This window comes from Vulpes vulpes, chromosome 13 (assembly GCF_048418805.1).
Source record: "Vulpes vulpes isolate BD-2025 chromosome 13, VulVul3, whole genome shotgun sequence".
In the NCBI taxonomy this organism is placed as follows: domain Eukaryota; kingdom Metazoa; phylum Chordata; class Mammalia; order Carnivora; family Canidae; genus Vulpes; species Vulpes vulpes.
In genome coordinates, this window is record NC_132792.1 from 91,092,689 (window position 1) to 91,107,852 (window position 15,164).

General features: G+C 38.9%; 1 protein-coding gene across 1 annotated transcript; it reads right to left on the minus strand.

Moving 5' to 3' along the window:
* Window positions 1-7,618: 7,618 nt before the first annotated feature.
* Window positions 7,619-8,891, minus strand: TUBB8B (tubulin beta 8B). Its single transcript, XM_072735047.1, is given in 2 exon segments — window positions 7,619-7,961; window positions 7,963-8,891. Coding segments are annotated over 2 exon segments (1,179 nt in total). The 5' UTR covers window positions 8,877-8,891; the 3' UTR covers window positions 7,619-7,696.
* Window positions 8,892-15,164: the final 6,273 nt, after the last annotated feature.

The following is a 15,164-nucleotide window of genomic DNA, read 5'->3' on the forward strand; positions in this document are numbered from 1 at the left end:
TACCTAGCTTTTTTAACTTCCATTTGCATGGCAAATGTTTTTATATTCTGAATATCACTTTCAGACTGTATGTGTCTCTAAGTCTGAGTTGAATCTCTTGTAGGCAGCATATAGATGAGTCTTGTTTTTTAACCCGTTCTATCACTCTCTGTCTTTTGATTGGAGCATTTAGACCATTTACAGTTAAAGAATTATTGTATTAACATTTTTATAATTTGTTTTCTGGTTTTTGTAGTTCTTCTTTATTATTTTTTTCTTTTCTCACTCTCTTTGTCATCAATGAGTATCTATAGTGTTTTGTTTAACTTTCTTTCCTTTATTTTTTGTGTGTTTATCATAGGTTTTGGGTTGGTGATTACTATGAGCTTCATATAAAACATTCTAATTAAGTAGTATTCCATATATTTTTTTAAAGATTTAATTTATCCATTAATGAGATACAGAGAGAGAGAGAGAGAGCATGGCAGAGACACAGGCAGAGGGAGTAGGCTCCACACAGGAGCCCAATGTGGGACTCGATCCTGGGTCCCCAGGATCAGGCCCTGGGCCAAAGGTGGCGCCAAACCGATGAGCCACCCGGGCTGCCCCAGTAGCATTCCATATTAATTTGATGGTTATTTAAGTTGAAACACATTCTTAAGAAAAACAAAAAAAGAAAAAAAATTTCTTCCCTCTTCTCTTTTTATTCCTCTCCACATTTTATTTATATGTGGTAATATTTTATGTCTTTTTATTCATGTTTTTATGTCTAACTATGGCCTTTTTTTTTCCACTTAAAGAAGTTCCTGGGCATCCCCGGTGGCTCAGCGGTTTAGCACTGCCTTCAGCCCAGGGTGTGATCCTGGAGACTGGGGATCGAGTCCCATGTCGGGCTTCCTGCATGGAGCCTGCTTCTCCCTCTGTCTGTGTTTCTGCCTCTCTCTTTCTCTGTGTCTCTCAGGAATAAATAAATAAAATCTTTATAAAAAAGAAAAAAAAGAAGAAGCTCCTTTAGCATTTCTTGTAAGACTGGTTTAGTGGTTTAAATCCCTTTATCTTTCTTTTTTTTAATTTTTTTTTTTTTTTTTTTTTTTTTTTTTTTTTTTTTGTGATAGTCACACAGAGAGAGAGAGAGAGAGAGGCAGAGACATAGGCAGAGGGAGAAGCAGGCTCCATGCACCGGGAGCCCGACGTGGGATTCGATTCCGGGTCTCCAGGATTGCGCCCTGGGCCAAAGGCAGGCGCCAAACCGCTGCGCCACCCAGGGATCCCCCCCCCCCCCTTTTTTTAAATCTAAATAGTAACCATTCTTGATTGTGGGTTTTTTCCTTTCAGTGCTTTGAATATCATTCCTCTCCCTTCTGGCTTACAAAGTTTCTGCTGAAAAATCAGCTTAACATTTTACAGGGTTTTCCCTTCTAGGTAACTTTATTTTTCCCTTGGTGCTTTTAGGATTCTTTATCTTTAATCTTTGACATTTTAATTATTATAAGCCATGGTGTAGACCTCCTTGGATTCATCTTGTTTGGAACTGTTTCTTGGACTTGGATGTCTATTTCCCTCCTTAGGTTGAGGATGTTTTCAGTTATTATCTCTTCAAATAAAATTTCTACACCTTTCTTTTTCTCTTTTTTCTTCTGGGACACTCATAATGCAACATTTTTTCTTTTGAAGCATATTTTTCTTTATTCCCATTTTGCTTGATTTTTTTTGTATGGATTAGTGAAATGACTACTTCTAATATTGAAGGAGTCTTGTGTGTGGTCTTGTGTGTGGTGACTCCTATACAAACTATGTGTGTTTGGTTACTTTTTCTGGCACACTGGAGCTATGATTGTATATGCTACCTACTCTTTTAAACTGTGGCTTCTTACAGAGAGAATAATGAAAAAATAACAATTTTTTTTACAAAAGTAAAAAATAAAATATAAAAGAAAAAAGAAAGACTGGAAAAAAAATGAACAAAAAAGAGAAGACCAAACCCCAAAAGTAAAAAGTAAAAACAAAACAAGTGTTCTTGTAGTTTCATGATCCCTGTAAACCATGGCTTTTTTTGTTTCCCAGTGCAGCTAGGGCTGGTGTGGGCCTTTATATTCTGAGCTTGCTGAGGTTGTAAGCCCTCCGTGATGCTCTTATCCTCCATTTATGGTGTCTGAACTCTAGCCCTTATGGTGGCCAGAACCTGCTTTGGTCTGGGCCCTTGCGATTGAGGGGGAGAGAGCATTATCATAGTTCCTTGGCCCCTTTAAACCTTGGGTTTTCTTCTGTGTCCTAGTGCATGTAGGGCTGGTGTGGGTCTGTGGACCCTGGGCTCACTGAAGTTGCAAGCCTACCAAGGCCATTGGACCTGCCTGCCATGGTGTCTGGACTCTGCTTTGATCCAGGCTTTTAGTGTAGGGTGGGAACATAAGCCATGTCATTCTCGAGTTTGTTTGACCTGGAGAACTTCCCTGCAGCAATTCTGCTGTTTGGCAGAGTTCTACTGTTGTCTCCTTTACATGCTAGTTGCTCTTTTAAACCATGGTTTTTTTCCTGTGCCCAAGGACAGAGGGGTCTGTTCCTAGTCTATTAGTAGTATTCCTCCTCATCGCAGTTCGTAGGCAGTGTTGGGTGTAGGGGTTCCCTTTGTTACTGTGTCTCCATCTCTCTTGTTCTTCTGTCTTTGTTTCTTCAATAGTGATTCAGGCAGTCCTTAGTTTTTCTTCAGGAGGGGTTGTTCTATTAATAGGTGTAGTTTGGTCTGTTCCTTGGAGGAGGTGAGTTCAGCCTTCCTATGTTTGCCATCTTTTTTTTTTTTTTTTTTTTTGTGACTATGTTTGCCATCTTGAACTGAAACCTTAATCCTTTTTTTATTATTGGATTTATGCTGTGGAGGCCGAGAAAAATCAAGGCCATTCCACCTCAAGTTTAGCATTAGCACAAGTACAGCCATCTTAGGCCCCTGTGAATAAGAGCTGAACTTTACAGGAAAAACTTCAGAATGTCCTCGGCAGGGAATCCCGTATCAGAAAGACAACAGAGCTCAGAATTGCCGTAGGCAGAGAATCCTGTATCAGAAAGAAACAGAGACCATGCCTGTGGTAGAAAGTCCCATATTAGAATGAGAACAGAGCTCAATGCTCTTGAAAGCCCCATATTAAAATGAGAACAGAGCTCAATGCCCTTGAAAGCCCCATATCAGAATGTAAACAGAACTTGAGAAATTCCTCCACCCCTTCTGAAAATCCCCTAGACCAGCCTATAAAAAAACCCAGCTGTAACCCACTTCGGGGTCCGAGTCCCTGCTCTGCTGTGTTGGGCACACTTGGACCCAAGCTCAAGCTTGTAAATAAACCCTCGTGCGCTTGCATCGGTGTCAGCTCCTTGGTGGTTTCTCGAATTCGCAATCTTGGGCACAACAATGCTTGGTACTATAGCCACAGCTTAGGTTTGTTTAGGAATCCTTTTTAAATATCCATATATGATTTCTCTTTGTCTTAACTCTCTCCCTTTCTTATTGGCTTGTGATGTATTTGAGAAGACCTTATCAGGAAGTTCAGCCATCCTATCTTCTACCTGCTGGAAACTCAGCCTTGACTTGAATCTAAAATGAGTAGGCTTCTAGGTGGCAAATAGCTGCAATTCAGTCCTTAATTCTTCAAAGAGAGTGGGCCCTCATGTGGCACAGTGAAAGTGACATAGGATTTTGGAGTCAGGAGGTTGACCTACAAATCTCATTTCTACCTATAAGAATACCTCAGTTGGAGACCAGACTAATTTTATAGTGTTACAGGGGGATATGAAGAAGATAGGGAAATGTTTCATAATGCTTCTGAGCTTTATTTCTTAATTTTTGATTATTGTGAGACCACAGAATTATTTTAGCTACCTTGGAAGTCCTTGAAAAGCAAATATTAGGAAGGGCAGATTTATGTTTCTGATGTTATTTTGCAATTCTGATTTAAGGTTATTTTCGATTTCTCAGTATTTGGAAAAAAGAAAGCCTCAAATGGAGGTACCCAAGGCATTGTTTAATTTCCCCTTATTTAATAGGATATCAAAGTAATGCAGCCTCCTGACCTCTGTATTGCAATTATGGGCTCTGCATTTGCTGAATCCTGGGCAGGAAAGTGAGAGGAGCTATTTTATCATATCCAAAGCCACCTTTCCTAGGAGGCCTGAGCTTCTAAGCCTAGGATTCCAGGCCTCAGCTTATGAACCATCCCGTAGGGCAAAACAGAAATGGTGCTTAAATTTTGTCCTAGTGGAATAGTCCTTGCTCTGGATTGCTTTATATCTGTCCAAAATGAAGAGAGCTAGGGAAGAGCCTGATCCCAAGAGTTTAAAAAAATTCCTTCAAGAAGAATGTGATGTCTTGGTAAAAATTAGGATGGAAATAGTAAGCAGTCCCTTCCTATGGAGATCTTTTGGCTCATGATGTGATTATTTTTTTTTATTTTATGTTTTTTTAAAATTTAAATTCAATTAATTAACATATATTATTAGTTTTACAGGTAGAGTTCAGTGATTGATCAGTCTTATATAATACCCAGTGCTCATTATATCATGTGCCCTCCTTAAGTATTTTGATTTAATCCAGATTCATTGTTTACTTTGGAAACCATAGATTAGTAACTGGTGAGTGTGACAGTTTGAAATGTTGACAGGCAACAAATTTCTTTTCCTTTTTTTAAAAAATCTTTTTTGTTTTCATTATGGTAAGTGTACTCTTTAATCTCCATCTCCTGTTTCCCACATCCCCTGACCTAGCTCCGCTCTAGTAACCATCAGTTTGTTCTTTATAGTTAATAGTCTGTTTCTTGGTTGTTTCTCTTTTTTTTTTCCTTTCTCCACTTGTTTGTTTTGTTTATTTAATTCTATATATGAGTAAAATCATATGGTATTTGTCTTTCTCTGACTAGCTTATTAGGTCTATTTATGTTGTTGCAAATGGCAAGATATCATTTTTTGTGGTATGATAATATTCTATTGTGTGTGTGTATATATATATATATATACATATACACACACATATATATATATATGTTTGCACCACATTTTCTTTATCTATTCATCCATTTATGGACATTTGGACTGCTTTCATAATTTGGCTATTGTTAGTAATGCAACAATAAACATAGGGGTGCATATATCCCTTTGAATCATTGTTTTTGTATTTTGGGGGTAAATATCCAGTTGTGTGATTACTGGATTATAGGACAGTTCTATTTTTAATTTTTTAAGGAACCTCTGTATGTTTTCCACAATGGCTGAACATATTTGTATTACTACCAACAGTATAAGAGAGTTTCTTTTTCTTCAATATCCTTACCAACACCTGTTGTGTTTTTTATTTTAGCCATTCCAGTAGATCTGAACTGGCATCTCATTGTAGTTTTGCTTTACATTTCCTGAGTAAGGAGTGAATGAGGCTGAACATATTTTCATGTGTCTGTTGGCCATCTGTATGTCTTTTTTTGAAAAATGTCTATTCATGTCTTCTGCCCATTTCTAAAATAGATTATTTGTTTTTTGGGGTGTTGAGTTTGATAAATTATTTTTTTTTAAATATTTTATTTATTCATGAGAGGCACACAGAGAGAGAGAGAGAAAGAGGCAGAGGGAGAAGCAGGCTCCATGCAGGGAGCCTGATGTGGGACTCGATCCTGGGACTCCAGGATCGTGTGCTGGGCTGAAGGCAGGTGCCATACCGCTGAGCCACTTAGGGATCTACCAAGTTGATAAATTCTTTATAGATTTTGGATACTAATACTTTATCAGATATGTCATTTGCAGACATCTCCCATTCCATAGGTTGCTTTTTAGTTGTGTTGATTGTTTCCTTAACTTTGCAGAAGCTTTTTATCTTGATGAAGTCCCAATAACTCACTTTTGCTTTTGTTTCTCTTGCCTCTGGAGACCTGTCTAGTGAAAACTTTCTATAGCCAATGTCAGAGAGATTACTGCCTGTGTTTTCTTCAAGAATTTTTTATGGTTTCAGGTCTCACATTTAGCTCTTTAATCCATTTTGAGTTTATTTTTGTGTTTGGTGAAAGAAAGTGATTCAGTTTCATTCTTTTGCATGTGGTTCTCTAGTTTTCTCAACACTATTTGTTGAAGAGATTGTTTGTTTCCCATTGAATATTCTTTCCTGCTTTGTCAAAGAGTAATTGACAATACAATTATGGGTTTTCTGTTCTATTCCATTATTCTTATGTATCTGTTTTTATTCTAGTACCATACTGTTTTAATTACTACTGCTTTGTAATATAATTTGTAATCTAGAATTGTGATACCTCTAGTTTTGTTTTTCTTTTACAAGATTGCTTTGGCTATTTGAGGTCTTCTGTGGTCCCGTACAAATTTTAGGATTTTTTTTGTTCTAGTTGTGTGAAAAATGCTGTTGGTATTTTGATAGGGATAGCATTACATCTGTAGATTGGTAGTATAGACATTTTAACATTTGTTCTTCTAACCCATGAGCATGGAAGATCTTTTCATTTTTTGCATTGTCTTGAATTTCTTTCATCAGTTTTCTGTAGTTTTCAGAGTACAGGTCTTTCACCTCTTTGGTTAAGTTTCTTCTTAGATGTTTTATTGGTTTTGGTACAATTGTAAATGGAGTTGGCAGGCAACATTTATAACAAATCGACTATGTGATTAGCCTTATACTTATTTATTTATTTTTATTTTTATTTTTTTAATTAATTTTTATTGGTGTTCAATTTACCAACATACAGAGAAACACCCAGTGCTCATCCCGTCATGTGTCCGCCTCAGTGCCCGTCACCCATTCCCCTCCACCCCCCGCCCTCCTCCCCTTCCACCACCCCTAGTTCGTTTCCCAGAGTTAGGAGTCTTTATGTTCTGTCTGATATTTCCCAACATTTCTTTTCCCTTCCTTTATATTCCCTTTCACTATTTTTTATATTCCCCAAATGAATGAGAACATACCCTGTTTGTCTTTCTCCGATTGACTTATTTCACTCAGCATAATACCCTCCAGTTCCATCCACGTTGAAGCAAATGGTGGGTATTTGTCGTTTCTAATTGCTGAGTAATATTCCATTGTATACATAAACCACATCTTCTTTATCCATTCATCTTTTGATGGACACCGAGGCTCCTTCCACAGTTTGTTAGCCTTATATTTAAAGTTCTCCAGGAAATGGACTTAGGGTGCTTTGTAGAGCCATCTTTTTTTTTTTTTTCCAGTTTTCATTTATTTTTGGCTCTTGGGGTATCTTTTCAATATGAAAAAAAAATCAAGTTCAACACAAAGTAGAAATTGAAATGTAGGACAGGACAAAAATAAAGAGTGTGTGAGAAAAGGGAATAGCAGAAGGAAGAGCTGAGGTGTTGCCAAAAGGTGGAGTGTCTCCTTGTCCCAAATGATTTAGGTGGCAATACACACTTTTCCATATGTACACAGCAGAGCTGGAGTTTTGTTAAGAAAAAGTGGGTAGTGTGAGGGGTCTTTTCCAGAGACTAGGGATCAAGGCTAGTCCCTCTTTCCCCAGGGGAAAAGGAAGAAGTCCAACATGTGAAGCAGTTTATGTAGGAGGGAAGGATCCCATTCAACAGAGTGGCACAGACCCCTGCAAAAGAAACCGTTCAGGATAGAACTTGGAAGAAGACTAAAAAAACCAAGACAGGCAGAGAAGGCAAATTCTGAGGGAGAGGACAGGGGCAGCTGAAAAAGAGGGAATGGAGAAGCCTGAGGTGATGGTACTCTGACTTAAGCCTCCTCTTCAGCCTCCTCACCGAAATCCTCCTCTTCTTCTGTGGTGGCATCCTGGTACTGCTGATACTCAGAGACAAGGTCATTCATGTTGCTCTCAGCTTCGGTGAACTCCATCTCGTCCATGCCTTAACCTGCGTACCAGTGGAGGAAGGCCTTGCGCTGGAACATGGCTGTGAACTGCTCTGAGATGCGCTTGAAAAGCTCCTGTATGGCCGTGCTATTTCCAGTGAAGGTGACTGCCATCTTGAGGCCACAGGGCCACAGCGGTCTTGACACTGTAGGGGATCCATTCCACGAAGTAACTACTATTCTTGTTTTGCACGTTGAGCATCTGCTCATCTACCTCCTTCATGGACATCCGCCCATGGAAGACAGCAGCCACAGTGAGGTAATGGCCATGGCGGGGGTAACAGGCAGCCATCATGTTCTTGGCATCAAAGACCTGCTGGGTGAGTTCAGGCACAGTGAGGGCCTGATACTGCTGGCTTCCACGGCTGGTCAGAGGTGCAAAGCCAGGCATGAAGAAGTGGAGATGTGGGAAGGGCACCATGTTGACTGCCAGCATGCGGAGGTCAGCATTGAGCTGACCCGGGAAGTGGAAGCAGGTGGTGACACCACTCATGGTGGCTGAGAAAAGGTGGTTGAGGTCCCCATAGGTTGGTGTGGTCAGTGTGAGGGTGCGGAAGCAGATGTCATAAAGGGCCTCATTGTCAATGCAATAGATCTCATCTGTGTTCTCTACCAACTGACGGATGGAGAGGGTGACATTGTAGGGCTCAACCACTGTGTCAGACACTTTGGGGGAGGGCACCACACTGAAGGTGTTCATGATGCGGTCAAGGTACTCTTCTCAGATCTTGCTGATGAGCAGCGTGCCCATGCCAGAGCCCGTGCCCCCGCCCAGTGAGTGGGTCAGCTGGAAGCCCTACAGGCAGTCACAGCTCTCAGCTTCCTTTTGCACCACATCCAGGATTGAGTCCACTAGCTCAGCCCCCTCTGTGTAGTGGCCCTTGGCCCAGTTGTTGCCAGCCCCAGACTGCCCAAAAACAAAGTTTTCTGGTCTGAATATCTGCCCTAAGGGACCTGAGCGAACAGAGTCCATGGTCCTGGGTTCTAGATCCACCAACATAGGGCAAGGTACGTATTTGCCACCTGTAGCTTCATTGTAGTACATGGAGATACGATCCAGCTGCAGGTCGCTGTCACCGTGGTAGGTTCTGGTGGGATCAATGCCGTATTCATCACTGATGACCTCCCAGAACTTGGCACCTGTCTGGTCACCACATTGACCGGCCTGGATGTGCACAATTTCCCTTATTGTTAAAATTTATTTTAATTCTTTTTGCTTCTCTCAAAGGTGTATATGGGGCGGAAAGTGAGATGTGGTTTTTTTCCTATACTGCTATTCGCAGGCTGGAAGGATGGGATGTGTCCAGAGGCTGGAGCAATGAGGTCCAAGCACAGTGACAGGAACGTTCTCTGTAGAGCCATCTTGTATCGGGCTGGGAGATGGTTTCTGAGAGTACAGATATAGTTGTTGAAGGAATTAGAGGATATGCATATAGGGTATGAGAGCAGGGAGGAGAAAGCCTCCAAACTGCCAGGCATCTAATGAAGATGCTCTCCAGATCATGTTGTTCCTATTCCCCCATGTATAGATAAGTCAATTAAAAATGATTTAAGGGACGCCTGGGCGGCTCAGTGGTTGAGCACCTGCCTTCGGCTCAGGTCGTGATCCTGGGATCTGGGATCAAGTCTAGCATCGGGCTCCCTGTGAAGAGCCTGCTTCTCTTTCTGCCTGTGTTTCTGCCTCTCTCAATCTCTCTCATGAATAAATAAATAAATATTTAAAAAAAGAAAAAGGATTTAAAAATGAAAATAAATTGAGACTACATTCTAGAGAAATATGAAAGGGTTAAGATAATAGAAAGTAAATAAATGAAATGCATAAGAAGCTGAAAACAACAAAGGAAAGAGAAATGAATTAGGACAAGAAAACTTTGAAATTCCAGCAGAAACATTAACAATTTCAACATGAAATAAGGACAAACTAGAAGTTGTACCTCCTGTTTCCAGGACAGGAACCTGCAGTATCTCCAAGTTTCCTCCACACAACCTTAAAAAAGGTTTTTGCAAATTTGTCTTTACAAATTGTCTTTCTTTCCTTCCTTCCTTCCTTCCTTCCTTCCTTCCTTCCTTCCTTCCTTCCTTCCTTCCTTAATGAGAGACACACAGAGAGAGGCAGAGACACAGACAGAAGGAGAAGTAGGCTCCCTGCAGGGAGCCCAGTGTGAGACTCTATTCCAGGACCTGGGATCATGCCCTGAGCCAAAGGCAGATAGATGCTCAACGACTGAGCACCCAGGCTTTCCAAATTATCATTACTTCTTGAGGGCAAGAGCCATAACTGCCCTGTCTTTGTATTCTAGCACTTAGCTATAGTATCTCACATATAGTATGTACATTATAAATGTTTGCTGAATAAGTAAGACAGTGAAATAATGGGGATCATAAGGGAATTTTATGATCACTAAGAATATAGGAAATCTGCTTTATAGACTCTAGTGGGGGCATTACCTAAAACGGGCATTTCCATATTGCAATACCAGATCATAATTCTGACTGTGTTTTGAGAAAACATTAAATTGAAAACAGAGAGGGAGGCAAACCATAAGAGACTCTTAACTGCAGGAAACAAACTGAAGGTTGCTGGAGGAGTGGTGGATGGGATGGGGCGATTGGATCATGGACATTAAGGAGGCACTTGATGTAATGAGCAGTGGGTTAACACTGTCATCAGTTATGCAACTGATGAATCACTAAATTCTACCCCTGAAATGAATAATACAGTATATGTTACCTAAATTGAATTTAAATTTAAAAATATTTAAAAAATTTAAAAAATGAAAAAAAAATTATGGGGTGCCTGAGTGGCTCAGTTAGTTAAGTATCTGCCTTTGGCTCAGGTCATGATCTCAGGGTCCTAGGATCAAGCCCCAGAGCAGGCTCCATGATCAGTGGGGAGTCTGCTTGTCTATCTGCTCCTCCCCATACTGGGATGCTCTCTCTTTCTCTGAAATAAAGAAAGAAATAAAAAAAATATTTTTTAAAAAGAGAAAGCATTATATTGTTATTTTGTTGTTTGGTTAGACAGTTAAGTATCTGATACTTGTTAAGAATTCTAGGAAAGAGTAGTAAAGATACTAAATTTTATATTCATCTTTACATAAAACTTATTAATGCCAGGAAATGAGGGCTTGCTGTAGAATTTCCCAGCTTCCTTTCTTTATGTCTCTAAAATAATTTTTATCATAGAGTACTTCTTCATTAAATTCTATTTTAAAATGCTTAGACTTAAAAAAATCCAAACCTATCTTTAACTATACTAGCAAAGGATTTCTGAAGCAATTTGGCTCACTTTAGGGCCACGCTCAACATTAAACTGAATTCTTTTTAATGGTAATACTATTTTCTCTCATGCTTTATGGTCATTTGGAGTATTGTTTAAAAAGTATGTAATCTTCCAATAGATCTTACTATAGGAATTTCCTCTTAAATTATAAAAAACTATCTCAACTTTACTTTGGTTTATTCTTGTGGATAATGTATAATGAAGTTAAGGTATCAATATAGAATTCCTAGATTTGTTACCTAATCCTATTTTTAAAATCTTGGGAATACTATTTCCATTTCCATTTTTTTACTTCATGTAAAATTATATTTAGGAAAATATTAACAATTACAGTTGAAAATTATTTTTTCTGTATATAAACATGCTCCTTGAACATGATTGGCTGTATAGAGAAATATGACAGGATAAATTCCAAAGGTTTTGTGTGAGATATAGTTGTGCTTTCTGCTAAACAGAAGAAAGTGGGACGTAAAATGTGTATCTTGCCCTATTCTTTGGAAGGGATTATAGTACTGAATTGGGGTGATTAGTGTCTGTTGGTGGCATTTGTGACACATGAATTAAATGCTGTTTTGTTCAGACTGTGCTGACATAGTGTCTACATCATCACTTTCCAGTATTACTCTCTGCAGTGATGGAACTGTGCCCTCTCTGTGCTGTCAAACAGTAGTCACATATAGCTCTTGAATGCTTGAAATATTGCCAGTCTGACTGAGTTACTGAATGTTTCATTATGTTTCATTTTAGTTAATTAAAATTTAAATCATGTATGCTAGTGGCTACTCTGTTAGACTTTTAATTTGATTTCTTATTCCTATAGTAAAAAAATAACATAATTTGAGTTAGAAAAAATCATGTTAAGTGTGCACAGGTTCTCTTTGTATCTGCGTAGTTGATTCTGTTATGATATTTTTGGAGATGAGGCAGTAGAGTATGGAATAGGAAGGCTTGTGTTCTCATCTGGCTATGCCATTAAGCAGCTTGGGCAAATTATCTCTCTAGATAATTTCCTTGCCTGGAAAATGAGGAGTCTGTTGATTTTCAAATTTATATTTAGTATTGGGACTTTTTTCTTAAAAACAAAGCCAGACAAACTGAGCAGAAACCTTATAGATATGACAAGTGAAATTAGAAGTGGATTGGGATTAGGAATGCTGTCCCTTAAATTTAACCTTTTTCTCTCAGTAATTCCCAATCTCCTCTACTACAGTAGAGAGCCTAATTTAGAAAGTGTTGGGAGTGGATGGAAATGCAGGGTTCCTTCTAGTTCTGATAAAGTATGGTTTTTATAGGATTGAATATAGAGTTTTCTTTTTATTGATATCATCTCAGAAGTAATAATTCTTCAAAGGCTAGTCTTTACATGTGTTTTGACTAAACTCAAATCATTACAGTTGAATTTGAGGGATACTCAGGACATTCAATAGGGAGAGGTTTCTGTTCTCTTAGCTCACCAAAAATGAAACTAAAACCGAGAGCTGAATGGTCATAGGAGATATAGGCAGGTCCAAATAACTTTTGCACGCTCTTTTGAAAAAAATCGCAATTTAATTTTCTACCTTTCTGAATGGTTTTATTATTTTGATACTTTCAGGACTGAGTTTCATAAAACTATCATTGAAGTGGTTAAATTTGTATTATTAGTGGTTTACTCTGGTCTCTGTGTGGGTTCAAGGAATTCATGCTTCCCTCTCCCTCCCTTCTAGGGAAAAGTAGCTCATATGTGGAATGGAGTCCTTAGGTACATATAACTGGACTGTGGGGTTGGAATTGGCCTAATAGGGAAAATTTGAGAGGTAAGTATAAAGAGGGTAAAAGGGCTTTTTTCACACGATTTTTTTGGAAGTGGTAATGTATTTTGGATCTCTTCCTTTTCCCTTCCTTTCCATTGCCCTCTCTTTCCAGTATGCCTAATGAGAAGGACTCTGGACTATCTCTCCTTTCACTTTTGCGTTTGGGAAGCCTAACAGGCACTAGGGTAGGGAATAGAAGGCACATGGAGAGTCCGACTGTAGCTTTGGCTGGCCAAGTAGTCTTTGTATTTATACATGACCTGTCCAAACTCACCAAATAGGAGAGATGTTAGGGGCGTAGGACCAGTAACTTGCTCTTATGGATCTCTGATAAGGAGTTAATTAAAGAATCAGAGACTTGAGAGATTCAGTCAGCCTTTTCATGTGTGAAGACTAAGACATTACATCACACTATGATTTTAAATGTCTTGATGGGAAGGATGGTTTGTTGTCTCTGAGGGCACAGTGTTCTATAGCAACTTCAGTGCTCTGAAAGCTTTTAATTAAAAAAATTTATGTTTCTTCTCTAGGCCTTCTTAGAATTTAGCAAGAGAGAAAAAGAGAGAAAAAAGAGAGAAAAATGAGAAAAAAAAGTGAAAATAGGCAAGCATTTTGTTTATGCTTCTGGACAACATGGCTCAAGGTTATTCTACTGTGTTAACTATACATTGAGGACAGCTGAACCCATCTGGTTTTCTCCTTCTTCCTTGAGTATTCCTTTTTGGATCTTTAGCTCCTATTACACTGAATATAGGAAAACTCATTGAAAAAATGTTTAACATATTAAACATGAATTGCTTTGGAATTGGATTGTTTGCATTAAAGTTGAAGATGAATGTATGGATGACAGGTCTTTGATAGAATGAGTCAATTTTAGTTGCAAAATACAAGACACTAATAGGTCTGTAAGACTTTACAAAGGATTGCTACACACAGTGTCTTATTTTTCTCACATCAATTCTGTAGGTAAATATTATTTCTTTTTTGGGGCACCTGGATGGCTCAGTGGTTGAGCATCTGCCTTTGACTCACATCATAATCCTAGGGTCCTGGGATTGAGTCCCCACATCAGGCTCCCCATGGGGAGCCTGCTTTTCCCCATGCCTATGTTTCTGCCTCTCTCTGTGTGTCTCATGAATAAATAAACACAATAAAAAAAAATCATTTCTTTTTTTACTTAAGTGGCCCAGTGAGGTTAAGTGACTGTTTACTGTCTTATCTACATGTAGAGTCAGGTCTCAAACCTGTTTTTCCTTTTTCTTCGAATGGAAGAGAGAGTTTTCCAGGAGAGGATTAACTGAAGATTCAGAGCTACGAAAATATTAAGGAAGATATAATTTTACAAAAACATTCATGGCTTTCCTGGAAAAAAAAAAGCCATTTCAGTGGAGCAGAAAGCTTGCAAGACAGTTAAAGATGGGCAGATTACTGAAAGAGTGGATACTCAGACTTTCTTCATGGGGAGAAATCTTTTCTAAGCAAAGTAGTTTTCTTCTATATTTATAGCTGGACAAAGATAATGATTTGAATAACTCCCAAGTTGTTCTATAATATTAGCTCAACTCAAAATGCATAGTTTCTCAATAATTTAACGTTGCTAAAGTGGTAGAACTTCTAATACCAGGGGAGTATTAGTTCTTTTTTTTTTTTTTTTTTTTGTATTTAGAAGTAATTATTTTTTGAAATGTTTAAGGGCTACAAATCTGTGCCACATTTCTCTGAGGTATTCACAAGCATTTGCTAAAAGACATATACTAGTAAGAATTATTATTATGCCTGGGCGCCTGGGTGACTCTGTTGGTTAAGCGTCTGCCTTCGGCTCAGGTCATGATGCCGATTACCAGTTGGCTCTGGTAATGGGGGAGAGCTAGATTCTTGTCTCATAGAGTCGAAGAATGAATCGTCCTGACAAAGGAGAGTGAGCAAAGTGCTAGAAGTTTATTAAGCAAGGGTATAGAAAAGGTTCTCAGGAGTGAGAGGGGTCCAGACAGGGTTGCTACTGAGGGCTTTTTTGGCTGGCCTTTTATAGAAAACCTGACTAGGGAGATGATGGCCTTGAGATTTCTTGTGTCATCTTGAGTGAATGACTTATGACTGACTTGGTGATTACTTGATAGCCATCAAAAGAAGATATCCCTATCATTTTGGAGTTTGGAAAATTACTTCCTTCTCTGTGTTTTTGTTGCATTTCAGTGTCCTTGGGGTTTATGGGAGCCTGACTCTGGGGCCTTCCCTTATCTTTCCCTGCCTAGACCTA